Source organism: Struthio camelus, chromosome 2 (assembly GCF_040807025.1).
Source record: "Struthio camelus isolate bStrCam1 chromosome 2, bStrCam1.hap1, whole genome shotgun sequence".
NCBI lineage: Eukaryota > Metazoa > Chordata > Aves > Struthioniformes > Struthionidae > Struthio > Struthio camelus.
The window spans coordinates 131,146,481-131,173,110 of record NC_090943.1 but is presented as its reverse complement, the minus strand read 5'-3'; the positions used below and the strand labels follow the sequence as shown (position 1 = coordinate 131,173,110).

Below are 26,630 nucleotides of genomic sequence, written 5' to 3'. Positions count from 1 at the left end.
ACCCAGGTAAAAGTGACCAGACGAATCTCCTCTTTCTAGTTCTACAACGCAGCAAGTTTTTGGAGATCTGTTGCTTATATACGTAGATACAGAGGATGTCTGAATGTTTCAGTGTGTATGCATATATATACACTGATATATGATAGATTCTTGCCCTTTTTAGAACCTAGCTTTAAGAAGGAAAAGGTATTGCTATCCCTTTGAAAAATCATTATTATTCTAAAGCATAAGAAGTCAAACTTCTGTGACGTGCCAGTTTACAGGTGGAGACCTTGTGGCACAACACTGACTTATCAAAAAATCGAGTCAATCTTTGTAAAGCCAGGGAAAAATAAGTTGCGTTTTTACTGAACATTGTTCTTGCTCTTTGGAATACGTTGTGTGTCCACGGCATGAGTCATGTGGGTATGTCTATGCAACCATGAATATTTCTTTCTTCTGTGTTAGAATACAAACCACGATTTGTTCACACCCGCCAAACCCGCTCCTTGTCTGTGGAATTTGAAGGTGAAATATATGACATAAATCTGGAAGAGGAAGAACTGCAGGTGTTAAAGACCAAAAGTATCACCAAGCGTCACAATGCCGAGAACGAGGAAGAAGCAGAGCAAACTGATGGTGCTCCTGGTGACTCAATGATAGCTGATAGCACTGATGCTATAGGTCAACCTAACTCCGTCAGAGTGACACACAAGTACAATTGCTTTTTCTATTTTTTCTGTCTTCTTCATTTTCTAGTTATATTCTATCTCTTTACCTTTTTTTCCTGATTTTATATGTTCACTATATAAGAACTTAATTCTTTTGTCACAGATAATTTTAGATACAGTTGAGTTTTGCTTGTTATTAAGTGGAATCATTTCACTTAAATACCTATATCTGAAAGTGAGGCGTCTAGTTTGTATTTTATCTCTGAGGAGGAGTAGGCACCTCCGGAGGGAAATTCATCCTCCATATCTAAACTTGTATCCTATGATGGATCAATCACCTTTTGAAGTTAACACTCCTGCTGTTCATTGTAACGTCTACACTATTAACTTGGCATAGAGGTGTAAATTTTAAATGGCTGAAATTAGGTGATATTAATGCCATTCTAAATGAGGACAGATTAGATCAGTTACTCCATCTTTCTTAAGGTTTAGTTGTTTGCAGACACTAAAGTTACCTAAGAGACGTTAGACCTGTTTATTACTGAGGAGAGTAATAATCTTTTATCCATCCTAAAAGATGCTGCAACTTCAGTTTTTCTCCCTACCCTGAATATGAATGAAAAGGCAAAAATCTTAAAATATTTTTAGTTTTAAAAAAGTGGTATGACTGATCTGAAAAGTCTCTGGGCACAGTCAATAAAAAGCTTATATTTTAACTTCTTGTCTTGTTTAAAGTAAAAATAACATTTCTCATTCTTTTCAAAAACATCAAAGAAAACATAAATGTTAATTTTGAATAAGTAAAAATTTTTAACATTGATCATTTCCAAGTGTGGAATTAAGAAAGTCTTAAATGCCTTTCTGAAAAAGTGATTATTCATTGATAGTTTTGTCTTTTAATGAACAAAGTGTTGTTTTCAGAATTCCAGTCCTGTGACTGAGGATTAAGCATAGTGGGAGAAGATAAGAGGAGATAAGCTCCTAAGTCTTCCTTACGTACTATTCTCAAAAATTAATATAAGGGTTCTGATGAAGCAGGGCAGGGGAAAGAGGAGAAAGGATGTATCTATAAAATTGGAATCGACCATATTTAAGTAAATTAGGTATGTCTACATGGAGACTTTGAAAAGCCAATAATCTGTGGGATTTTCTATCTCAGTTGACCTCCTTGGCCTTCCAAGTTTTTTTTTCTTTTGCTATAGCTGTCTTTCTGAACACTAGCGTGAAATTTTTTGTCATTGCAACCGCCTTATTATTTGAGTGCTCTCTTTTTTTTTCCTTACTTCTTATTTGAAATCTTTTCCCTACCTGTGATCTTTACTGGTCTTTGTTGATCTGTGTTGATCTTTACCTCATTGAGTTTATGTTCTATTCTTAACTATTTTGCATGCATGGAAGATGAGTCACATTCATATGGCAAGAACATATTTCTCAGCAGTTGGTTAAATGAGCAATGGCAAGTTTGGTTAACAAGAGGGTTTGAATTCTGAGTAGATTTTTATTTCAGTTTCATTCGAAATTGGATTAAAAATCTCCAATATGGTATTGTCATTGCATTTTTGCTTAGCAGGCAGGCAGAGCCTGCCATAGATTAGGAATTTTTTTGATTTTGGCAAGAAAACAGATTGAAGCAATTGTGAATAATATTAAATCAACATGAGACGTTGCAGAGTCCACTCATTTCTTAACAAAGTTTGATGAAGAAATAATGAGGAATGTTACAATAAAGAGAAAAGGAAGGCAATTGGGAAGCCACTGATCTTCTCTTTTCTACCTGTTAAATTTACATCTATAGATGTTTTATTCTTCCAAATGACACTATTCACTGTGAGAGGGAACTGTACCAGTCAGCCAGAGCCTGGAAGGACCACAAGGCTTACATTGACAAGGAGGTAAGAAGCATTTTAAAATCTGTTCCAAGGAAGTCTCTGCACTGCTACCTTTTCAAAGAATAATTCTGACTCAGAAATATTTGCTGTAGATCGAAGCTCTCCAAGATAAAATTAAGAATTTGAGGGAAGTTAGAGGACACCTGAAAAGAAGAAAACCAGATGAATGTGACTGTAGTAAGCAGAGGTAAGACATGATCTTCTGCACTACAAGCTACACCTATTGATTAGGTTTATATTTTTTTTCAAGTTTTTTGAGATGGAAAAGAAAGAACATTAGCTCTGTTGGTATTTACTGCTGCTGTAGGCTTAGAGGGTAGTCACGACTGAAGTTGGCCTATTCAGGTGTCATCCCCAATTAGGGGAAGGAGAGAAGCTGACTCATATTAGGAGTCTAAGTGTTTGTGCTCTGTATCTTTCTGGAAAAACTCTTGCCTTATATTGACTTGAGAAGAAATCCAGATTGGCCATTAAAAGACATTCAAGTGTCAGGATATTTATCCTAGTTCAAAGGAGCTGAAAATGAAAGGCCAGCCAGATCCAAATTTTAATTAGATCCATTTTAAGAGTGGAAGCTATTACAAATCAAAGAGAGATACATGTATGAATTTTAAGATATTGAGATGATATGTCTGCTAACGTATTCAAACTGCCCTTTTTTTTGCTACAATCTAACATAGGATCACTCACACACATATAACTTCTTTAAATTAAGTGGAAATGGTTTAGTCATTTTATATAATTCTTTAAGAAAATGTCAAGAAATGTATATTTATGTTTTGTTTTTGTGTTGCAAATGAATTCTTTCATGACTTGATAACATTCAACCTTCTTAATAATTTTGCCTATAGCTTTTACAACAAAGAGAAAGGGGTGAAGGCCCAAGAAAAACTCAAGAGCCACCTTCATCCATTCAAGTAAGAATGTTATTCACCTCTCAGTCTCTCAGCTGGCTTTTTTGTGACTATAGAAATACAAGAACTTTTTTTATGTGTGGTGGGGGGAGGGAGGAGATGAGGGAAAGGTCGTACATACCAAGCTGTTACAAAAAACCTTCAGTAATTTTGAACAAATTTTAAGAACATCATCAAAAAAAAACCCTATTGATTGAAATGGAAGGAGTTAATCATTTCAGAGGCAGATTGACTTAGCAACAGTTAAAAAAAGCTAAATGCATCAGTGCGTCATTTCTCAAATTTACTGAAGAGAGCACCCTGTCAGAGCTCCAGGGGTGGAAGCTGAGCTAGAAGAGCCAGCCTCCTGAAGGACATAGTTGCCACCATCTAACTTTTAAAAAAACTCAGATAGACATAAAAATTGCTAATGCTATTATTAACTGGGTAGAAGCCTTTCCCTGAAAGTTATGCCTTCCTTTCTCTCTAAACAGAGAAGCGGCACAGGAAGTAGATGGCAAACTGCAGCTATTCAAAGAGAATCGTAGGAGGAAGAAGGAACGAAAGGGGAAAAAGCGCCAGAAGAAAGGAGATGAATGCAGTCTTCCTGGACTGACATGTTTTACCCATGATAACAACCACTGGCAAACAGCCCCGTTCTGGAACTGTAAGTTTGCTGTCTTACTTCCGCATGCCAACATGAATTAGGTTCATATTTGATGTGTAGTATAGTTCCCTCTTCATGCAATCAGTCAGAACATTATTTTGAAAAACTGGCACTTAACAGTGCTTCTTCCTTAATTCTGAAGTCCTGAGGAAGAATTGCGCTTTTCGGCGCTGGTAGTAGCTGCATTACTCATTTATATGAAATTATCACAAGAGGCTCTGAGCTAAACACTGCAGAAACAAATGAGAGGATGTGCCTCTTAGAACCGAGGCTGTCATAACCAGCTACTGAGATTTGTGTCATCTCCTGGAGATCAAGATGGATGAATATTTTAAAGGAATTCTGACAGGGTTTCCAGCCTAGCAAGGCAGAGAGGGTAAGCAAGGGAAACCCAGTACGTCCATTCTTTCCCCATCTGCGTCCATGTTAATTTATATATGCCTGTATAATGAAACTAGTCAAATTCTGAGCAGTGCACGCACCAGCAGAGCTAAATATCATGATTGCATGAGGTAGAATTAGTACACTAGAATTAGATGATACCTATATCCCATACCCATTTTCCTTTGGTCAACATGCCCTGAAATAAGAGATTTGATCTTGTCTTTTTGATCTAAGGTTCTACTTATAAAGTTATCTAAAGGCCTTCTATCACTGTTATACTTTGTATACAACTGTTTGAACAATTTTAAGCCTGGTTGCGGAACAAAGGACTGTTCTCTAAAAAGACTGAACAAAACCCCTTACTTCCTTTCCATTATGTTAAATCAAATTCTTTAGGTATTTTAATGTTAACTACATAACTGTTGAACCTTCAGCGGTTGAAGGCTTTCGAAGGATAGTCATCGAGGACAGATGACAGGGACAGATACTCCTTAAATGTAGCTCTGCAAAATTAAGTGAAGTTATGATACTTTGTCCAGGCTGCAGATCTAACCTAGGTTTCACAACAGTGAGCAGAAATAAAAAATAAAGTCTTGAAAGAGTAATTCTGCATCTTTACTATAATGTTAGTTCTGCAAATATTTTGACTAATTCCATAAGTGTTAGAGCTCAAAGGACTTGCAGATGGTATTGCAGAGAAGTTTATTTGAACTTTGAACCTTCCACAAATGCTTTAAACTTTCTGCAAATCCATTTTTCTCCTATGAGAAACGCTGTCTGAGATTTACTTTTTTTTTGCCGAAATTGAGTTGTAAAATCTGATGTTCAAGAGCTAATGCGTGTTTCACTGGTAGAAGAAACAAGCATACTATTTTTCACCTAAAACTAATCATTTGTTTCTTTAATTACAGTGGGTTCTTTCTGTGCTTGCACAAGCTCGAATAACAACACTTACTGGTGTTTGCGAACAGTTAATGACACCCACAATTTTCTCTTTTGTGAGTTTGCGACCGGCTTCTTGGAATATTTTGATATGAACACTGATCCCTACCAGGTAATCCCTTTCCCTATTGCAAGCTATCGTACACCAAACTCGTCTAGTTTTTTGCGGGGGAGCTTTGTTAACAAGTATTTTTTTCCCTCTATTCCTTTTTCTCAGCTGACAAATACAGTACATACAGTGGAAAGAGGCATTTTGAATCAGTTACACATACAGCTAATGGAACTGCGAAGTTGTCAAGGTTACAAGCAGTGCAATCCGAGGCCCAAGGGACTTGAAACAGGTACAAGAAAAATAGAAGAGAGTGTTTATTTCCATTTTATTAGGTTATTTTCATCACCTTGAGTACTAATTGGATCCATGAAGTCTCACTCTCTTAAGCCTTGCTCTTCATAATTTGGAATGATCCATATACATCACCCTGCATAACTGCATGACCAGAAAGCTTCTTTGCAAGTTTGCACAGGTTATTCCAGACAGATATTGATGATTAAGAACAATATTTGACAGAAATTCCAAGGCAACTTTCTTATTCCTAGTCATTACTCTTTTCTCTCTTGCAGGGTTTATTTGGTTAGTCTTTGCTTTCCAGTAGCAGTTGCGGTATTAAATGTTGTGTTTATTCTGATTGCTGTCTGTCTGTGTGAACAAGTTCAGGTTCTACATTACAACAGAGACTTAACATTGCAGACTGCTAATCACCACTAGTTCGCTCTGTTTTTGATGAGAGCCATATTTCTTACAAGAATCTCAGAATACAAAAATAGGTGGTATTTATGCTTCGGAAGCCGGGAATTTGCTGCACTTCATTCTGGTTGACCGAATAATGTGATTTTTACAGGAATGCTCCGTTCTACATATTTTATGTTATTGCACATTTGTATCTCTTTCTTTGACTACAAAGATTACTCTTTTTTACAATACCTAATTGTTTGGGGGTTTTATTATTTTTTGAAAAACTGTAGTTTTTCAGTTCTTTTATATAAAACTTCCAGGAAATCTTTGTTGGACTGCAGCTCTGTCTTTATTTAACACAGTACATTTCTTTTTAGGAATTAGATGCTGTGCATGGAAAACTACATTGTGAATGGTTTTACAAGTTCTAAACACTAACAAAAATTACTCTTGTATTTTCCTATATCAGGAAATAAAGATGGAGGAAGCTATGATCCACACAGGTATCCACACTTTTTTATTCTCCTCAGCAGCTTCTTTCCAAATAATTGCATGATTCCAGCCCATTTCAACTAATGCCTGTATCCTGCCATGTTGCACACAGCATAGCTTTTGATGCATGCATTTTCTAACTGCTCTACACTGAACTTAGCCATCGTTTTTTAGCTCCACCATTCTGCATTTAACTTAGCTCATTGTCACAGCAAGACTTCATACAGCTCATATTCCATGCCTATATTTCTCAGATGTTTATATGAGCAAAATGACACAAATAACAATCATTTCTTTTGGGTTATTTTCCTGCTGTTGGGGTTCATTTTTTCTGTTTTTGTTTAGGAAGACAGTACAGCTACTTTTTAAATGTAAAACACACGTAAAACTTTCTGAGGTGTGTGTATCCAAAGAGCGTGGTCAAACCTGCAGGAGCAAATAAAAGTCTTCTCAGTGGTAGAAATGTTGGCAGATGCTGCTTTAAGCAAAAGCAGGGCTTAGTTTAAGCAGCGTGTGCTCAGGAGGCTGCAAGTATGGCAGAGACACGAGGCTCCTTTGGGCAGGGGAAACAGTGCTTTTAGACTAGCTAACACATGCACAAAACTGTACCCAAATATTTTTTAGAAGTCCCTAATATTTGATCCGAAGAAGGGCAGCAGGTGAGATTTTTTAATAGCTAGTGCTCGAACCTGGGTATACATGAAAGACTGCTGTGTATAAGTATTTTTACCTTATGTACATGTTTATCCTGCTGCCCCCAGTTACTGCTGCTGGTGGAGGAGCTAGTCAAACAAAAAGCTAAAGCTTGAAGGGACTGGAGAAACTGAAGTCTTAAATGTGACACTTGAGAGACCTCTAAACTATTTTTTACCCCTTCCTACAAGCATTGCTGACTGAACAGCCAGTATGGTACTGTTCAGACCTCAGATAGCCTCTCACTATATATAGTTTTATACAATTTCATGTCCACGTGCTTTGGTGGAGAAGCTCCTGAAATGCATCATTTGCCTGAGGGGTAAATTAGGCCCAAAGAGTATACAGATCTATCTGAAATTTTTTTTCACAGGGACATCTGAAAAGAACCTTATTGTTAACTCCTAGCAGCCAGGGAGTCAGTTAGATAGATAATATATTTCAGTGTTTTATACGATAAGCTGGGTTTTTTTTTGTTATATCCCAGTTGTTCACGTTGCTTGCTGCAGCCTGGTAAAAACGGTTACTGCAATGATAGTATATAATTCTTGTAATTATGCTTTCAAGTCTTTCATTAGAAGATTTCCTTGTAAGTATTCCTAATTTTAACCATACATCTAACTGAAACGGCATTTTTGAACTGTAGGATTGCATGAAATAATAGAAGACACACAGCTTTAAATTATACCCTGTTACACTGTTTAGTAATGAAAACATTTTAACTTTTGATACAAAGTCAAAAAAGAATATTCTACTGAGATAAGTGACAGGTAAAGTATAACTCAGGTGATATTGCTGTGTGCTGTTCCATTCCAGACACCAGCTTCTCAATGTGCGTGGGTGCCTGGGCAGAACATTTTGATTCCAGCCCGATCCTGGTGGAAATTTTTTTTTTCTAAAACCAAAAATTAAAAAATGAATAAGAATCATTTCTTAGTGATCATAAAAAGGATCTCTTAAAGGATCCATTTTTTGAAATCTGCACAGAAGCCAGTGGAATAAGAAGGCGAAAAGCCCTGTGCTGCTAAGTCATCTGAAATATTCCTTAACCTTCCTTTAGATTACTTAGCACCTCAGCTCAAACCTGTTTGCAGTTAAAATTTCCTGAGTTAGTACAGCACTAAAGGCTTTGCAAGTACGATATTGGGACAACAGGCCTATACAGAAACTGTCAGCACGGTGCTGTTTGCTTAGCATGTAGGAAGAAATCTTTACCGGAGAAGGATGTGTGTCACTCATTCTTTGATGGACAGCCCATGACTCTGTGAGCATGACAACAGGGTGTGTGAGCTATGCTCGCCTCTCTCCTCTCCTGCTTGGCTGAGATTTTTCAAAGCCACCGAGGAGCTGATTGTACCTTCTTGTCTTCAGTCTCAGTGGCGATATATCCAAATCTCTTACTAATGTTGAGACAGCACAACGGGACTCTGGGGTACAATAATTGGAGAATAAAGTTAAACTAATGCTTGGTTAAAAAAAATCTGAAAATCTCTTATTGTGAATAGTTATCAATAATTTTTCTCTCTCAGGTCTATGATATAGCTGATAAATTGCCAAATTATTGACAGAGAAAACCATTGCCATGCAGTTATGCATATGCAACTCATCTACACTTTCCTGTTCCATATTTTCTGTAATGAGATTTCCTACAGGGGGAAAACCTTTTCTCTACTCCTCCCTGACCTCTCTATACTTTGATTTCAGTGTGAAACTTTTCACACTTACTGTAAGTTGTGGCATTAAGCTGTGACGAGACCTGCTCAAACAAACTACAGTCAGCTCTAGGGCTTCAGGACATTGCTTTCCTATCTGTTTACATGTATACAAGTTATGTGTATTCCTTGTGTTTAAACAAATGATTTTTTTCTGCTTAACATGAAGATCACAGACTAATTTCCAGTGCTTTCTCAGCTCTGAAATTCCTTGGTCATCAATGATCAAAGTGGGACTGCAGAAACACAGTGTGCCCATTACAGGGGAAAAGAAGATCCAGCATGCAGGGCTGCGTAGCTCCGCTTCAGGCTTTCGTTAGAAGTGCAGCAAACTTTGCTGATCTCACTTCCCTGCGGCACAGCCCTGTTCCTGTGCTGCTGAGGCTGGCAGAAAACCCTGCTCTCCTGGCCAGTCCCAGGACCCCCGCTGCCGCTGCAGCTGGCCCAGCAAACCCCAGTGTCCCGCTGCCGGTGTCAAGCCAGGGCCAAAACCCACCTTTCTGGCCCTGGCTTTGCTCCATGCCGCCTGGCTCCATCTCCAGACCCGATGCTGGTCAAACAGCAGCACCCCAGTTTCAGTTTCTGCCATCAAGTTTCCATGTACAGAATGTGCTGGTGTTTCTCAAGCATGAGTCTTGATAAATTGATGTATACTGAAGCTCTCTGGCCACTAACTGTTCTTATAGCAGTTTGTTTTCCTATACAGGCTCCGATTTGGCAATGACAGTATTTATGAAACTATCAATACAGATAACAACAGAGCAAAATTTAAATATTGTAGCATTTATAGCGTTACCATCTGAGCAGGTTTGGCGGCCAATTTCCTCGAAAGTGCATCTTAGGGTAGTAAGATTAATATCTTGAGATTTCTGCTATATTGGATTTTTTTTTTCGGGAAGAAATTTATTCCTAATTTGACTTATGAAGATGGTTGTCATATTGCCATTACATGATTTTCATTTCTGATGTCTTCTTCAGAGAAGAAAAATAGCAAGACTTTCTTTTACATCTCTCCTCCCAGATCCAAAGTGCATGCGTGGTTTCCTGTTAATGAGAGTTTGCCAAGCGTTTGCCAAGCCACTCTTAAGACACAAAACTATACTTCTAAGGAAAATAAATATTTTTAGAACTTATTTTAAAAAAGTAAAATATTTACATTTTTACACTTTAAAGCATTTACAGCTGTTGTCTTAAGTGAGGGAATATCAGTTACTATCAAACACTCGGGTGTTTACATATATAGAAAGTAGTCCAAACTTTACCGACTCTTGTGGGAGCAAAATGAAGGCCCACATCGTAGAAAAATCTCAAGGTTCTTCTGACCAAGACAATATTTTTCTTGGACAAGTTCTTTCCACTATGAAACCCAAAGCTAGTAATGAAGCAAAAAGTAGAAGCTAAGATGTCATATCTTCTGTTTTATTTGAACAAGGAGAAGTGGCAAGTTAAAATACAAACAGGTTGATGGAGTTGCCTGGAATCCACTGGGGGGGGGTGAAGGATTCAACATCAATAAATAGTTATACTCAAATGAGGCAGTTGGACTTTAGGCACTTGAACTTCCAAAGTAGCTGGTACTATCCTACCGGCCAGTATAATCTCAGAAAAAGAATATCATCTCAATAAATCAATTACTAAATATTGCCTACAAGGTTATCCATGAGAACCAGTTTGTCATTTTCCCTGAAAGGCTCTTCCATTACCTGATTAGTTTTACTTTGTGGTCCACCTTATGAGTAAAATCTTTGGACGGAACATAGTCTGAATTAAATGAAATGGTGGTGTCCATCAATGTTACTTGTCAATATAAAATCAGCTTTACACACTACATTTAATAATTTGGGTCACTCCAGTCACTTTTACAAATGGAAACTGGTTTCTGTCATGTCTCTTTTTTTTCTTGGTATGATCAATGTAAAATCCAACTCCACTGCTATTTACGAATCACATCTATGCTCTTTATTCAGATATATTATTTGATAAGTCTGTTAACTATCTTCTTTGTAAGCTTTAAAAAAAACAACAAAAATAAGCTTTAGGAGATACTATATCTGCCTATATTTTGACAATATTTTAGGCAGTGGCGCAGTCCTATAAATTAACTCACACTAAGTTTTTACAGTGCTATTTTTTCGACATGCTCCGTGTAAATTGAAACTGATGTTTACAAAGTACATAAAAAATTACTTTGGACTATCATTTATTAAAGACAATTACCTTTTGTGCATCTCATGATAGAAAAACATGACTGTTTGGTTTGTGGACCATATCTCTCAGGCTGTCTAGACACCAAATTCCTATGGGCTTTGAAGATGTGGCCACTAATGGCTCTCAGAATTAGTCCTATATTTTGTACTTAACTGTTGTTTGTGTATTGCATATTTTGGTGGAGCATTCAGGAAAGGCAAATGTATATAGAAGCAATTTTTCTGTCTTGAAATATCAGAAGAAAGGTTTATCTCTGAATGTCATCACAAAGTCCTTTTAGGCCAGATTCTGCTCTTATTCACACCCACTCAGTCCAGGGATGTAGCTGGAGCCAGCTTTGTAGGTTCAGCAGGAGCTGAGAACACATCTGAGGCCAGATGATGGAAAGAGGATGGAAAATGTCGAATATTTTACTATTTGAGCTACATACATTATAAGTCGTAGTGCTTTTCAGCACATTGGAATAGAAGCACGCATGGAAGCTTTACTTGTGCTTTTAAGCTGATGTTCACCATTAGCTTTTTATGCTTTCTTTTAACAGAGGACAGTTATGGGATGGATGGGAAGGCTAACCTGCCAGATTTCACTGGTGATATCGACTGGCAAGGACTGGAGGACTTGTACAGTGTGAATGAAAGTGTATATGAATACAGATACAACTATAGACTTAGTCTGGCTGACTGGACTAATTACTTGAAGGATGTAGCTAGAATGTTTGCACTGCTGAACAGTTATTATGAGCAAAACAAAGCGAACAAGACCAACACTGCTCAAAACAATGGAGATGTGGATGAATTGTCTACACCATTTACCTTGGCGGAAATGACTTCGGCTGAGGAATCAAGTGGCCTGACTGCAGATGAATTGCCGCTTATTGTGCCAACAGACTTTGCAGCCCTAGCTTTGAGCACAACAATTTTACATCAAGAGAGGAAACTTGAATTAAACAATGCTATTCCTGAGAAAAATAGTTTGAGTGACACACACTGGAGAAATCACCATCAAGCTGAAAAATGGATGGAGGATAAAGAATCAGACCGTTTTGATATGGATTTCAGTGGAAACGGTTTGGTAGAGTTGGAGTCCAGGCACAGCTTCATTCTACAACCCGTCAGCATTCTTCAGGACACCCGTCAAGACAGCGGCGCTATGGCAGATATATTTGAAGATCAGATATATCTTCCTGTGAGGTCTGATGAACCCATTGTCCATCAAGCTGTCAATGTATCCATTAGGGATTTATCTATCAGTACCCAGAAAACAGGAACTATTTTGAAAAAAGTGGAACCGACTTCACTAATTCCAAATGTAGAAGGCAGTGCCTCATCTCCACTCTCCTTGGATTAGATCAAATTATAAACCATTAAATGAGTTCTCCTTATTTTTTGTTAGCAAACTAATAAAAGTAATCACGACAACTGACATTCCGTGTTTATTGTAGATACATTTTGCAGCTAAATTGAGCCCAATACAGTATCTGCATCTGTGTGTTGGTTGTATTCACACACAGATGCTTTCACAGTAATTCTCCAACTGGGAAACAAGATTTCCAGTTTTTAATAAGAAGAAACAATGTTAACTTTCTAATGCAGTAGCACATTCTCCGCAAGCTAAAAATCATTTCCTTGAAGAGGATTTTCAAGTTACTTTCTCTGTTTCCAAATGATCCCACCATGAATTGAATGTTTCAGTCCACCCAATCTATCTGCATAATGTATTTTTGATAAATTATTTTAACCACTGGAATTTCTTAATGTCACACTTTTGAGCAAAATGATGTTGCACTTTTAAAATCTGTATGCCATACCGTTTATGAATAGAATACTTCACATGTTCTTAGTTTGCTCATTGTCTAATGTAATCGTGAAACCAACAAAGAGATTGACAGGAAAGAGGTAATCAGCATGGACTGTGGAAACACATTGTTTGAATAATATTTTAGCAAAAATATTGCATGTTTTATTACTTTGATTTAATCAAATTTATTCTCAGAAAGGTATGGCTAATGATTGTTAACTATAGGAGGATTTCTTTAAATTGGATTGTTTCCCTATATATTGATATTGTCAGTATTAAAAATCCATGAGTTTTTTTTTAATTGATACTGGTAGAAAGGTTTACATCAGTACGTATATGCTTTTATCACCACATTTGATCTTTTTTTAGCCTGAACAATATCTTGAAAGCATTATTATCATTTTGAGAGTTAAATTCTTTTAGTTTTGTTTTGTTTTGAACAGGCATTAAAGGGAATGGTAAAATCATATTAGTTTTACATTATTCTAGATTTAAAAAGGCACACGAGGTCAAAAATAGTAGTTTAGATAATTTTTGCTGTTGTATTGTTCAAATCTCTTTCTTCAACTTTACCAAACATTAAATTTTATAAAGTATAATACGAAAATGACTTTGAAAATCTGTACTAGTAGAAACTTAATAACTTCCCTTGCTTTTCTTTTTTAATGTGTAAGTAATTAGCACAAAAACAGCAAAAGAGAATTACCTCAAACAGACGTAATTCCATTATGTTCAATTTGCAGGAGTGTTTCCTATCTGTTACATGTTATTTGGTGTTGTGAGTATTTTTTGGCTATTGCAAGCACTGCAGGTTAAACTTACATTCATTGCTTTGTATTTTTTTTTAACTTTTTAAAAAAGGAGATTATTTCAGTAGGATTTTAATAATTTTAAGAAGCAGTCTTTTTGATGGACGCTGTAAATATGTTAAAATTGACTAGCTGTTTATTTGATGTATGTGTCATGGGCTGATTGATAGAACAAACGTATTTATGGTCATGAATGATGCTATTTGTACATAGATTTCAAGTTACTAGGATACTGTGTTTTTAAAACTTGTATGATATTTCTGTGATACTTTTATAGAACAATTCTGGCTTCAGGAAAGTCTAGAAGCAATATTTCTTGAAATAAAAAGTGTTTTACTTTACCTGCTTCAGAGAAGTCCAAATGATCCAGTTTTCCCAGTAATTAAGAATTATTTAAAAAATATATTAACACTTGCAATTTTAAGAATTTATCCATGGTTGAAGCTATGGGTAAAGGAATGGTACACTACATTCTGTTAATTATATATTATTCCTGGAGATAGTGAATAATATATATTTTGTGTTTAAGATACGCTGTGATTTTTTTTTTAATTCCCAATTCATCTAATCTTTCCTTCCTTGAAGTAAATGCACCAAGTTGCACAATCAGAGGTTCACAGGAGTAAAGCAATGTTACATGGTGCCTTCCCCAGGTTTGCCGTTTTCCTCCTCCGTACAGAGGCCTCTCTATTACAGCAAAATGCAGAAGCCTGGACCTGCAGGGCTTTACCAGAATGGCCTATGGAATCCTTGTCAGGAGAAGTCCCTCCTTACCTAAAAATGCGTTCACAAAACGGACGTTAGGTTTTATAAAGATAAACCCTTTCCCTGACGTACCATGTTTCTTTAGTGAGCTGGGAATAAAATTGGCTTCATAGCCTAAAATCAGCCTCTGAAGTCATGCTTCCCGACCTCCTCTTTCCTTTATACAGTCCTTGGACACTGACACTCCTGCAGACATTAAATTAGAGCTAACATTTCTGGCAATCAAGAAAGGGGGCCAATGAAGAACTTAGGTGCTCAAATAACAGTCCTTGCAATGCTACATAGACCTGTGAGAGATGTCTGCCCCAGGAAAGCACACTGCCAAAGAGAGGATGTGTTTCTAAACAGCCAAGGTACTGAGCAGGCTGAGTTAGCAAGTTCTGGAGGACCTTAAAGACAAAGGCAAATTTTACTTAAGGTCCCATACAGCTGCCTTGTGCAGATATCTTTGTGCAGGGTATTATCCAGCACCAATCAGATGTCCTCCATAGGTGCATTTCTTTGAAAGAATCAAACCAAGGAAGGTTCTCCTAATGCTTGGGCAGAGATACAGGAGGGAAAGATGTTGACCATCCATTCTCCCCACTGGTGCTTACTCCTTACTGGAGAGCTTGAAGTACTTACCCAGAAAATGGAAGATGTTAATTCATGTCCTCCTCATCTTGAAAGTGTTCAATCTCCCTTCTTCCAGGATAGGGCCCTGTCCTCCACACTGCCTGATAGTTTAGGTCAGAGCCTTTTTTTACAGCTCTTATAGCAATGTCTTAATGTGGGGCAAAAAGGAAGGGGGAGCCTCATTCTGTAACTAAGAGGTTAGGACTTTTGTCAGGGAATGGTGGGCTCTGATTCTTGCTTTCTGTAAACAGGCAGTGCATCAAATACAAAACCAACAAAAAGAGAAAGGACCAAAAGCTGCCTATTGTTTTCCTAAGCGGTGTTTTGTATAACCTCTTGCTATCCCAATACAATTTGCATTTCACTGCGTACTGTACTTCTTGTCCCATAGCTGAGGAATGCCAGTCCATGAGCAGCATGGTCTGACCTTCAGGGAGCTCTTACAGGCATTACATAGTCATAAACTGAGGAAGGAAATGAATGCCTAAAGCTGACTCCACCGGCGAGTGCTTCTAGCAGCAGGCAAGGAAGAGGACTACCTTGGCTTTTTTTGATCTGCAAAGTGATAAGTGTGTCCTTTTATTTGAAAGGCAGTGCATAGTTATCTGCTTTCAGGGCCCAGCGCTACAGATGAGAGGTTATCATCCGAGTTGTTTCCTCTGGGATTTAAAAGAAGGCAGCCAGACCTGCCCTGACGGCTTGGGATGTGTGAGACACTTTCTGAGACCTCCCACTTTCTGAGACCTTCCACCAACTCAAAGCCCTCAAGAAAAGTGAAGGGCTTCATTTCCGCAACTGTCTTGATTTTAAACATGAATTCGTTGCTGTTAAGAGTAGGTAACTCCTATTACGCCTGAAGCATTAATGCACAGAAACAGCTATTTTAAAGGCTCTTGGAAAACATTTGGATCGTAATGTCATCCCTGAATTCAGCCATTTCTAAGCTTATGTAACAGATGAGTGGAGGGTTTTTCAGAGTACAGGTTTAGGTATAGACACCTCCCCTCTCCCAGAACTTCGTCTATATCTCATTTTAGATGCCTGCAGCTTTGTCTACGTTAGCAGTCACTGAAACAGAATGGGAGAGAATCTGTGCAGTGAAACAGTTGGGGCTGAGAAGCCAAGAGCTACACTAACGAAGTTCTCAGGGAATTTACTCAGGATTGGTCTCGTGTCTTGTGGCCTGAGCACCCATGGGTGGTTGGTGCCCACTAGGTGTGATGCTGTAATAAAACCTCCTTCCTGAGTTTCAGCAAAAAGAAACACAATCTGTGTGCTCTGACACCACTTTGCAGTGAAAACCGAAGCACAGTATGTGGGGTACAAGCTGGAGAGTCACTTCAAAAATGTATGTTCCCGTCCGAATAGGTGTGATCACAGTCTGAGCTATCTTGGATCTGCCTGGGTCCTGAGCACGCAGCAGATGTCAGTGCGGAACCACACAACTGTGCTTCTGCTGTGGCCCTTGCACCACCCCACAATGCTTTTAGGTCCTTCCAAGGTAGCCCATTTATTCAGTTTTAAACTAGCAACGATATTCTTGATATGCTAGAAAACTATTGATGATAATGTCATCCACAGCATATTCCTTGGTTTAACAGCTCAAGTCTTGCACACTAATGACATTCAAGATATCTTTTACATGGCTACAGTTATTTGAAATGAAAATGGAGAAGTCTTACTTTGAATTTGGAAGTCAAGCAGGATCTGGGTCCCACAAATTTGTCTGCTACCTCTGTGAGCAACAGTTCTCCTGTACTGTGTTTCCTCCCTCGCTGAGGACACTGGCTGAAGCTGTGCCGCTAGCTGAGGACTCAGATCTGCCAGGTGCTATGCACAGTGCCTTAGTTTCTGACTTCAGCCTGACATCGAAGGCACTTATTTCACAAAGACAAGCTATATCTCAGACTTGCAGCAGTCACACTACTAAGCAGTGAGGAAGAAGTCACAGCTCATCCAGCAATGAAACATGGAATACAGGGCAAAGCACTTTAAGTATGAAGGTTCAATAATGCAACATGTCTTGAAAAAGATTTTCAACTTCAATCTACTATTTTAAAAAGCAGGCTGCCTTGGGACAGAATATTCACCCATGGATACATCTATACTACTAAATAAAAGTGGAGCCAGAGCTCCAAAAACATGTTTCATGAATTAGCTCACACCCACACTGCTAGACCGGGCTGGCTACCTCCACGTTATATAGCACTTAGTCCTGGGTCGCCCCTTGAACCTCCTTGGGTTCGTGCCCCGGCCCTCTTTTACTGAGCCATGTGGATGGTAGGTACTCTTGTACCTTGTATGTTTTTCCAAATATGTCAATATCTAGTTCATATAAATTTGTATTTCTTAGAATGCAATTAATGAGCATGTAATTAACCCAACTTAGTGCTAGAGGAAACTGTAAATAAATTTTACAGTTTATTTCAGTGACATCAATACTTAGCTGTGATTCAGCAGTCACTGAATTCAGTGGAAAGATGTGTTTTTGTCTAATCGAGCACCTAAAAGTCCATCTAAATATTTCATCACCTGATCCAGGCTGATTGCACACTCACCCAGGCACCATTTTTTCTCCTTTTCCTTTTTTTATTGGAAATAAAACACACTTGATATGATATTTTTTATTTTCAAATATCAAGTATTCAAGAGTTGGTTTTGTAAAGACATGTTTACAGCAGATGCTGACAATAGATTTCATTAAACAATGTCTTATACAGCTTTAAAATTACTCTAAGCTCTGCTGAGAAATAAATATCAATTAAAAATCCCTATAAAGGAGCCTAAAGTATGCAAAAAAATGCATAAACCAATTAGTCTCTTTTTATCACAGCACAGCACCCACGCACTCATACAGTCATACATACTCTACAAATTTCCTTAATACTCTACACATTTGCTTAATAACGAATTTTTCAAAACTGAACAGTTACAGGCAGTGTGCCCACTCCATGCTCCTAACATAGTACCCACATTAATTTGTTGCTGTTATGTTTAAATCAGTTGGTAGAGGTATGCACTGCAGCCAAGGACAAAACTCCCATTTGCTCCAGGGAGAAAAAGAGCAGACCTTTATGAGGAAAGCCTTCACTGAAATGTGAATCATAGTAATTCCAAATTCACTTTTGTATAGAAAATTCAGTTCAGGAGGATTTTGTACAACTTTTTATTTTGAAATTTCCCTTCACAAAGTGCTGTTTCCAAACATCTTTGTTAAAGAGGTAAAATTTCTGACCTATTAGTCTGAGGTGTACCTCTAAGCGCTACGTAGACCACAGATGCCTCTTCTGAATGAGCAGTCAATAAAGTAATTTCCTTTCAGAATTCTAAATGTAAGGGCAAAATTCTGTCTCCTATATGTTAAAACCAAAAACATCCGTTTTAAATCCTGACTTACTTGCAAGTTACCTGATTTGGCCTTTTTCCATTGTTTGAGCTAGAACTTGCTCTTACTCTACTGCTGTCCTCCTGGTATCTCATGAAAGAATATTAATATTTTAAATTTGAATCCCTTATGTAATTCAAACACTTACTGATGTAAGTAGGAGGTTGCTTAGGCCAGGAGTCCCAGAATTTAGCCCAGTGTTTCTCTTCATTCTTTTCAGTGTCTGCTTAAGCAAAGCCACTAAATAAAATTCTACAGAAAGATGAATGCCTCCTATGTTAAATTTCTGCAGCCTATACAGCTTCTACTTTAGCTGTTAGTGCTGGGCCAAATCCTGTACTGCTTCCTGAAACGATTTTCCACAGAAGGGCTCAGTAGGAATTGGTGCCCTAGGAATTATGAACACTATCTTTGCTGGAACTGTTTCAGACTTTAACAATAAAAGCACATGCAGTTGCATCATTGACATGCCTTGAATATGCCATTTAAATCATAGTGAATACATCACAAAACACTTCAGTATCTATTAGCACCACAGTGTTGTTTAGTCATTTGTTAAAAGCTTATCAAGCTGGCTCATTCTTCCTTGAGCTGAGCAATGTTTTGGGTACTTTTTTGTAGCTCTTCATGAATTCCACAGCTTTCCACCCATTCTATAGCATGAACAAAATCTTATTACAAGATAAGATTGTGACAACTGGCTTGAGATAGAAAATACAGTACACACAATGGACAATGCAATAATCAGAACACTAGAATTGAACCCAAATGAGTAAGCACCTAAACATTTGAAAATGAGAAAAGTTTGGAGCTACTTTGAACTTACAGAGTTAGGCCTGTGTTTAGAAGGCTTGCTTAAGTCAACAGAAAATAGCTTATCTGAAGGATTGGAGGCTTATGGGTTTATGCTAAGAACTACAGTTATTAATGGTATATGAATATGGATATTATCAGCTGTCCTCTTTAATTTATATAATATGTCCTACGGAAAGAATGGGAAATATTTCTTTCCTGAGGACTGGGTAGGCTTTCAAACGTTTGGCCACACGGTAACATATATTAGCAAGATTCAATAACAAGGTAGGGAAAAAGAATTCTGTGAACTCTGGCTACATCTAGTCTCCAAGCTGAAGCTTCGCCACATCCCTATTCTATGATAATATTTACATTTAGCCTTTTAGAGCTGTTATACAGGAAACAAATGTAATGAGAAAAAAGGTCCTAATTCTATACCAAAGAATGACTCTACCACTATGATGAGGACTATTCATCTTCTAAACACTTTAAAGGATAAAATACATAATATCAAGCCTAATATGTGAGGAACCGGAAATATATTAATGCAGGTGTTTCTATAACTGGCAAACACTGTCCAAAGCTACCCAGTTCATATTCCAGTCCAGGTAAATCTCTGTTATCAGGTGTTTTGACCCACCGGAGAGCTGTCACAAGTAGATCACTTCAGCTGTGGGAATGCAAACAATGTAAAATGACTTTCCCTAGTGCCATTGTAAAAAATATGTTATTGAGAAAACAGACAAGGATAAACTTGTTAAGGAAGTAGATTTTCATCAATTTATGAAAACAGCAGTACTAATCAGTGAACAGAGTACAAAAGCTGAACAAACACTTGGTATCACTTACTTCACGTATATTTGCTAAAGTGCCAGCTTGTTAGGGTCCAATCCAATGTACTGGGCCAGTCCTTCAGCCTCATTACTATACTAATGAGGCTGAGAATCTGGCACCAAAATAGCAGTAAGACACTTTGGACCTATTTATCACCGGTTTTATGTCAAATACCACCAGCAAAATCTGTGGTATTGCACAAAGAAAAGTGTAGTAAGGCAGCAATAAGTCAGGCATTTGGGGGAAAAACATGCAAGATCAGTAAAGAAGGTGCTGAACCTCCTCCCAGCCATGCTCCCTAGAATTACATGGAGCAAACTGCACTCTGCTCCATGAGTGTGGGATACTGAAAATGTGTCATCTGAACATCTAGGTCCCAATTCTGTGAAAGGGCACAATTTGACTCTACAGCATTACTTCAGCAGTTTCATAGGCTTTAAGGCCAGAAAGGATGTCCTTATTTAAACCATCCTCCCATATAAATCCTAGATTTTCAGCCAGAAATTCATAAAACACATGAAAGTCTGGAAGAGCTAGACTGTGTTTTTGGGTATGTCCAAAAATATTTGAATGCAGAAGTGATCGTTATCTGAGATGATCAGACACCAGCCAGCTCTGGCTGGATTAGATGACATTTTACTGTAGTTAGCACAGCTCTGAACCTACCCTAGTTGGATCTGCTGAGAAGTCAGCTCATTTAGCTTTAGTCCTCTAAAAGTCAGACATCCAGAGAAAATCTTTTGTCATACATCCTCCATAAGCAGCAGAGGGTGCGCCGAAGTGGCCTTTTGTAGATGCAAAATTTACACCGTTGATGACAGAGGGCCTGACTGCACAGAGCCCAGATGTCTAATTTAGATGATGTGCCTCTCTTTCCTATGACTAGGGGGGTGAGATGACTTGTACCTCTTGTTCTGAAGCTAACCAGCTCTACTGCCTGGTGTAGATATGCTCAGGATGCCCTCCATTTTTGTAAGTGGAATATTAATTTCCCTCACTGTGTAATTCCTCTCTCCCCCATTCCTTTTTCCTAGCTAGAATTCTAATAAAAAGCTTTACAATTTATAATGCTAAATGTTTCTACCTGGAACTAAGTATATTTGAAACTGAAAGCTTTCCTCTATATCCAGATATATATGTAGATACTTGTGAATGCCTCAGGGAAGTACTTGAGTGCTACTCGGTGCTGTTTACAATTATCTCTTAATCTATGGGAAAACATCTCTGCATAGAAATTACATTTTGGGCAAAGGAACTCCCTTCTGAATGTATGTGAGCTTCAGGCCAGTACTTAATTAAATACATTACTTTTAAGTGCATCACTTAAGTGCATAAGCTTACACACATTTTAAAGTGTTCTGCAAAATCAGGGCCATGATGGATGACTACTTAATGCTATGAAGTGTATGAGGGAATTTATGCCCACGTTTCACTTAGAATACAGCAAGCTCTGAAGAACTGCATGCCAATACCTGTATTTTTAAATATATAGTGACTGGTCAAAGAATGGAAAGCTTCCAGTTGAATATAAATTACACCATAATATTCTACACGTATTTGTTGCAGCTGCTCAAGCTGTACTGAAAGAATGTAAAATGTCAATTTATACCATAAATTATACCATATTATACCTAGTCTGTGCTTGGGGAAAAGAGGACCAAAACGCAGGGCTTTGCTGAGACTTCATAAATACAGTGTCCCACTCTTCATATATTCTTGACAAGACCACAACCCCTGAAAGCTCTAAGCACCACTGATGGTGCTGCACTCATAAGCACCCGAGACCATGGATCTGAAGGGTCCATGGTCCCTTTCTGAAATTTTCCCCTTTTGAGGAAACAAGGAATGAATGGGAGACTAAATAGGGATGCATATCTATCTGTTCAGCCAGGTCCATGTATTGGGGCCACTTCCCATATTCCTCACTCTAAATAAGGAAGACCTACAGTAAGAGGAGAATAGGCTGTCCTTGTGATAAGATGACGGCTCTTTGTGGACTTGTAATTAATCTCTGGATGTCATTGCTCCACATTATCTCTGGCTAGTTAATTGGAGGTAAAAAATTTGGTTTTGCTACTAGTAACAGGGTATGGGAGAACAGGAGCCCTGCTTTACCTTTCTTGTGCTTGTTGATAACCTGATTTTAGTGTCTGGGTGTGGGGAGGGAAAGTGGCAGAAGTTATGATAATAAATATAATCTTAAACCAGAACAGTTTCAGGATTTTTGTTTTTTTACAGTCTACGGTTAGATTGTATCATGGCAGGATGACAGCATGGTTGCCTTCACTGGATCATAGATAAAGATGTTTTTTTTCTTGTGAGGCAGTCTACCACCAAGCATTGATGGTGAGTTCTCATAGGGATGCACACAGCTTCTCTATTCATTCTGCTTCCTCCAGGAATGGTAACCTCAAAAACTAGTAGGTGTTTTCAGTAGGTCTCGGTTCATATTTCAGCCAGTATTGACAATGTTGGAAATACCTGCTCTAGAAAGTTCACGTGCTTTCCCCCACCTGCCTTTATTGGCTCAAATTAGACTGGTGTAGCTTATTCATAAGAAAGCCTCCTTTAAGAACTAGTCAAAAATTAGCCAGAGTTTAAGTTTTCTTTCCTTCAGAGGATGCTGACATAATTATATGATTTTGTAGGAATATATTTATATTGTCATAATTATTTATAACAAAAAGTACTAGAGGATTTTTATATTTAATTTTATGTTTTGCATATAATTTTGAAGTCAAAATTAAAAGGCTTTTTCAGACTTTCAGACTTTTCAAACAAGACTTTTCCAGTATTTCTAGAGTGAATACCTTTCCCTTTACATTTCAGTTTCTCAGTCACTTCAAGAAAGAACGTTTTTTAGAATTTGAAGCATCAGGATTTCCAGAAAAGTAGAAATTCTCAATTCGGACCAGCTCTGAATTCCCTTGAAACTAGCTCAGAACTCCCGCGGTTGTAGAGCTGCCACTTTCATTACTTTCATCTTCTGTGACCAGTATTAGTTCCCGAAGATCCAACAAGCCTGATCTGCTCCCACTTTTTATTCCTATGGAGTAGAAGTCCACACAAGGCATGAAAGAGAATAGCAATAGACAGATGAACCAGTTCCAGCCTTTTATGATTCCCTAAATGCTCTATTTTTGAGGTATTTGAAAAGATTGTCTCTCTTCACATCATCCTTTGTTGATTAAAATGAGTTGGTTTCTTACTCTCTCTCCTACCACTTCGCCTCAAAGTTTGCCAAGGCAGGAATTTCTTGGTGCAAGGAGCATCCCAGACTCCAGCAGAAGGAGCCATTTTTATCATCTGCTCTGATCTGCTATAGCCAAAGAAATGTCCCTAGTGCTTTTGAACCAAGGAAATTTATTCTAGGGGAGGAGAAGCATAGAAGCTATGTCCCACACTGCACTTACAGACTGAGGATGTACTGGGCCTAACGGCTGCACAAGGGAAAAAAAATTCTCAGGCTTGACTCCAAAAAGCTATTAAGAGCTAAAGAATAGCAGAAGGTAACTTAAAGTGCTACACTTCTCATTAATGTCAATAATATTATTCCATTTTACAGTAGGGATAAAAGCTATAACCACCTGTTAATTTTGCAGCCACAGAGAGTGGAAGTCTTACAAATCACATAAATGAATGGAGATGCTCTGTGATAAACAGTCACCATCTCAAGGAGGCTCTGGGGCCAGTGTGGTGGGTAACTTCACGTACCAGTCAGGAAGAGCAGGCGATGATGGAAGGCAGCTGGCAAGGGGGAAGGAGAGGGAACTCTGTTCTTCCCAGGTTAAATCAATGGATGCTAAAGAGAGTTTTGCCACTAACTTCAACAGAAACAGGACTTGGTCCCATGTAATGTTTGATCAACTTACATATTGTAAATTAAAAAAAAAAAAACAACAACAACAAAATGGTTCTTACATTGCCAAAGCCTCCCAAATATTTTTTCTCTGTTCAAAAATACATAGAAGTGTTGCTCTCCTATTTATTTTTACACAGGCTCCTCAATGTGGCAAAATCCAAGCCTTCCTATCAATGAATTCTCTTAAAATAGTTCATTTAATTTCCGAAATTTCTAAGACATTCTCTGCAGGGCAAAATACAGCTTTGACTTCCTAGTGTCCACCTGAAAGCATTCTCTGCCCTTGGAGACATCATTAGTAGATCATAAGAAGGGCACTACAACGCCTCCAGAGTAAGATATTAAATGCTAAGTACATTTGATTAAAAAGTCTCAATGTCTTCAGGGGAGAAAACATACAATAGTAACTTGGAAAACGCAAAGGCCACATTACTTCTCCTGGGTCCATGCTTGGAGACAATCTATATTTCTAGTGCTTCTCCTGGAAGGGTGGGTAGCAGTCTCAGCCTTTGTCTTCAAAGAAAGTTTTAAATTAAGCTGAGAAAAGCAGTAAAGGTGGCCGTGCATGGGACAAATGATAAAACTACTTGAAGAGAAATCCATCTGTCCATCAGAAAATGCAACACTGCACCTGATGGGAGTGCAACGCTGTTTGGAAACATGAGCAGGCTCCCAGGGAGGGAAGCGAGCCAACATCCCCATGGCTCACCGCCAGAATCCCGGAGGGTAGGGTGCTCAGGGGGTGAGAGAGGCAGAGCTGGGGTAGCAATGAGAGCAATCTAGGGGTCTGAGACAGCCCTCGCTAGTCTCAGCGACACTCTCCTCCTCACTGGTGGGAAGCGCACTGCAGTGGCAGTGCCAGGAAACGAGGGGAAAGCTCTGTGCTATGCACGGCTGAGCGCAAACCACTTTCCAGCACCCTTGAATCATTTCTCATCTCAGGCCTGCCAGCAAGCTGTGCTTCCTCATCCCCTGCCCTGCATCTTCTGCTATAAGTGAGATGCTGCAAATCCCTAAAGAGCAGGTGAGTCACAAAATGAAGCCATTAGCGCTCTCTTGAGATGTTTCACCTAAGCTGAACCAGCCTGGCATGCATTTTTGAAATACAGCCAAGCACTTCCGATCAAGCTATAATTGGACTTTTTTTCTTCAAGAAAAGTATGGATTTGGCCTTAGCAACAGCCACCTAAATAACTGCTTAAATCATTGCAGAAATATGCACCTCTCTCTTATGGGATGTGTGTATGATTCCTACGTCTTAATGTTCTTACAGATTAATATGGAAGTTTTTTACTCCAAGCATTACACTTTCCAAGCCTGTGTACTTTGTAATGAATTACTGCATCTCATCAAATGAAAATGAATGCACATTTTAACAAGATAAAGATATTATGTCTTAATATTTGCAAACATTACCTGATGCATAACTTTCATATGGCTTAACATGTTATTAACAGTACTTTAAACCTTATGTTCTTTTTTGAGCTAATGCGCATGTCTGAAAATAGCCCCTTTCAAATTAAGTTGCCGTAATGTTTTTTTAAAAGCAAATTTAAACTCAACTTGCTGCACTTAATTCGCTTATCCAAGTAAGTTGCATAGTTTAAACAAGTTCAGTTGTGCTTTGAGGCAGAACTCACAGTAATTACTCATCTCTTAAAAATATGATTTATGGATGTGAAGTTATGATACATTTAAGCATTTTTGTGACGTCTAGACATCAATGATATGAGTTTTTTTCACTCTTGCACTGACTTTTGCTGTTCATAATACCTCACCCTTACACTGATATTAGATCAGAGCATGGACGTTTAATGGACACACCTGAAAATTACAAAGAGAAATAAGAACTTGGGTTGGTTTGAGGTATCCAGCCCTCAGAAACATACTATGGTTTTTTGCATTAAGCTTTGTTGGTTTTGTCATGTGTTACATTGAGATTAAAAATAGAAGGCACAGGTGTTTCACAAGGCGCCGTATTTAAGTCAACCAACAAAACTAAATATTATATTACCAAGCCAGGGGTCTATATCTCAGCAGTGACTTCTTCCAATGCATTTTCGTTTGAGGAATTTATTGCTTCTGAAAAAGGGCCATGGTATGTCTGTGCTATGCAATTCATTCCTTGTGCCACACTGATGTCTCCGCACCGCTCTCCTCGACAAATGAAGGTAGGGCAGGATCTAGTCCGTGCATAGTTTTGCTGGGGTCCAGCTTGGCCCACCATCTCACTCACAGTGTTCACCGGCGAAGCCCTCCACCTCTGTCTCTGCAGTTGCTCTTCTTTATATTTAATGGAGTACCAGGCCAAAAAAATGAAAAAGAATCCTACAAACTTGAGACCAGCTGCCAATCCAAAGTAGACAAAACGAAATGAGGTGACATCGTATTCCCAGCAAGAGCCTTGTATGCCACAGTCCTGTTGCCAAAGCATGCATGTGGTATCAATAACAGCCCCAAAATAAATTGGAGTGGGAATGTAAGCTGAAATAAAAATAGCAACAG

General features: G+C 38.3%; 2 protein-coding genes across 21 annotated transcripts in view; one reads left to right on the top strand and one right to left on the bottom strand.

Moving 5' to 3' along the window:
• SULF1 (sulfatase 1) overlaps positions 1-14,750 on the top strand; it is a 124,185-nt gene extending 109,435 nt beyond the window's left edge. For 11 of the 20 annotated variants that reach the window (XM_009668375.2, XM_068932551.1, XM_009668374.2 and 8 more), the window contains 9 exons: positions 448-694; positions 2,446-2,542; positions 2,632-2,726; positions 3,391-3,456; positions 3,927-4,099; positions 5,395-5,537; positions 5,643-5,766; positions 6,628-6,661; positions 11,805-14,750. In XM_009668375.2, coding sequence (XP_009666670.2) covers positions 448-694; positions 2,446-2,542; positions 2,632-2,726; positions 3,391-3,456; positions 3,927-4,099; positions 5,395-5,537; positions 5,643-5,766; positions 6,628-6,661; positions 11,805-11,835 — 1,010 coding nt within the window. In that variant the 3' untranslated portion in view covers positions 11,836-14,750. Of the gene's footprint in view, positions 1-447; positions 695-2,445; positions 2,543-2,631; positions 2,727-3,390; positions 3,457-3,926; positions 4,100-5,394; positions 5,538-5,642; positions 5,767-6,627; positions 6,837-11,804 lie in introns of those variants that run through there. The other 9 variants (XM_068932537.1, XM_068932544.1, XM_068932538.1 and 6 more) reach the window with 2 other exon arrangements.
• A 3,108-nt stretch (positions 14,751-17,858) lies between these two features.
• SLCO5A1 (solute carrier organic anion transporter family member 5A1) overlaps positions 17,859-26,630 on the bottom strand; it is an 83,860-nt gene continuing 75,088 nt past the window's right edge. The window contains exon 9 of the mRNA XM_009668371.2: positions 17,859-26,609. Within this exon, the coding sequence (XP_009666666.2) occupies positions 26,152-26,609 (458 nt within the window). The 3' untranslated portion in view covers positions 17,859-26,151. The remainder of the gene's footprint in view (positions 26,610-26,630) is intronic.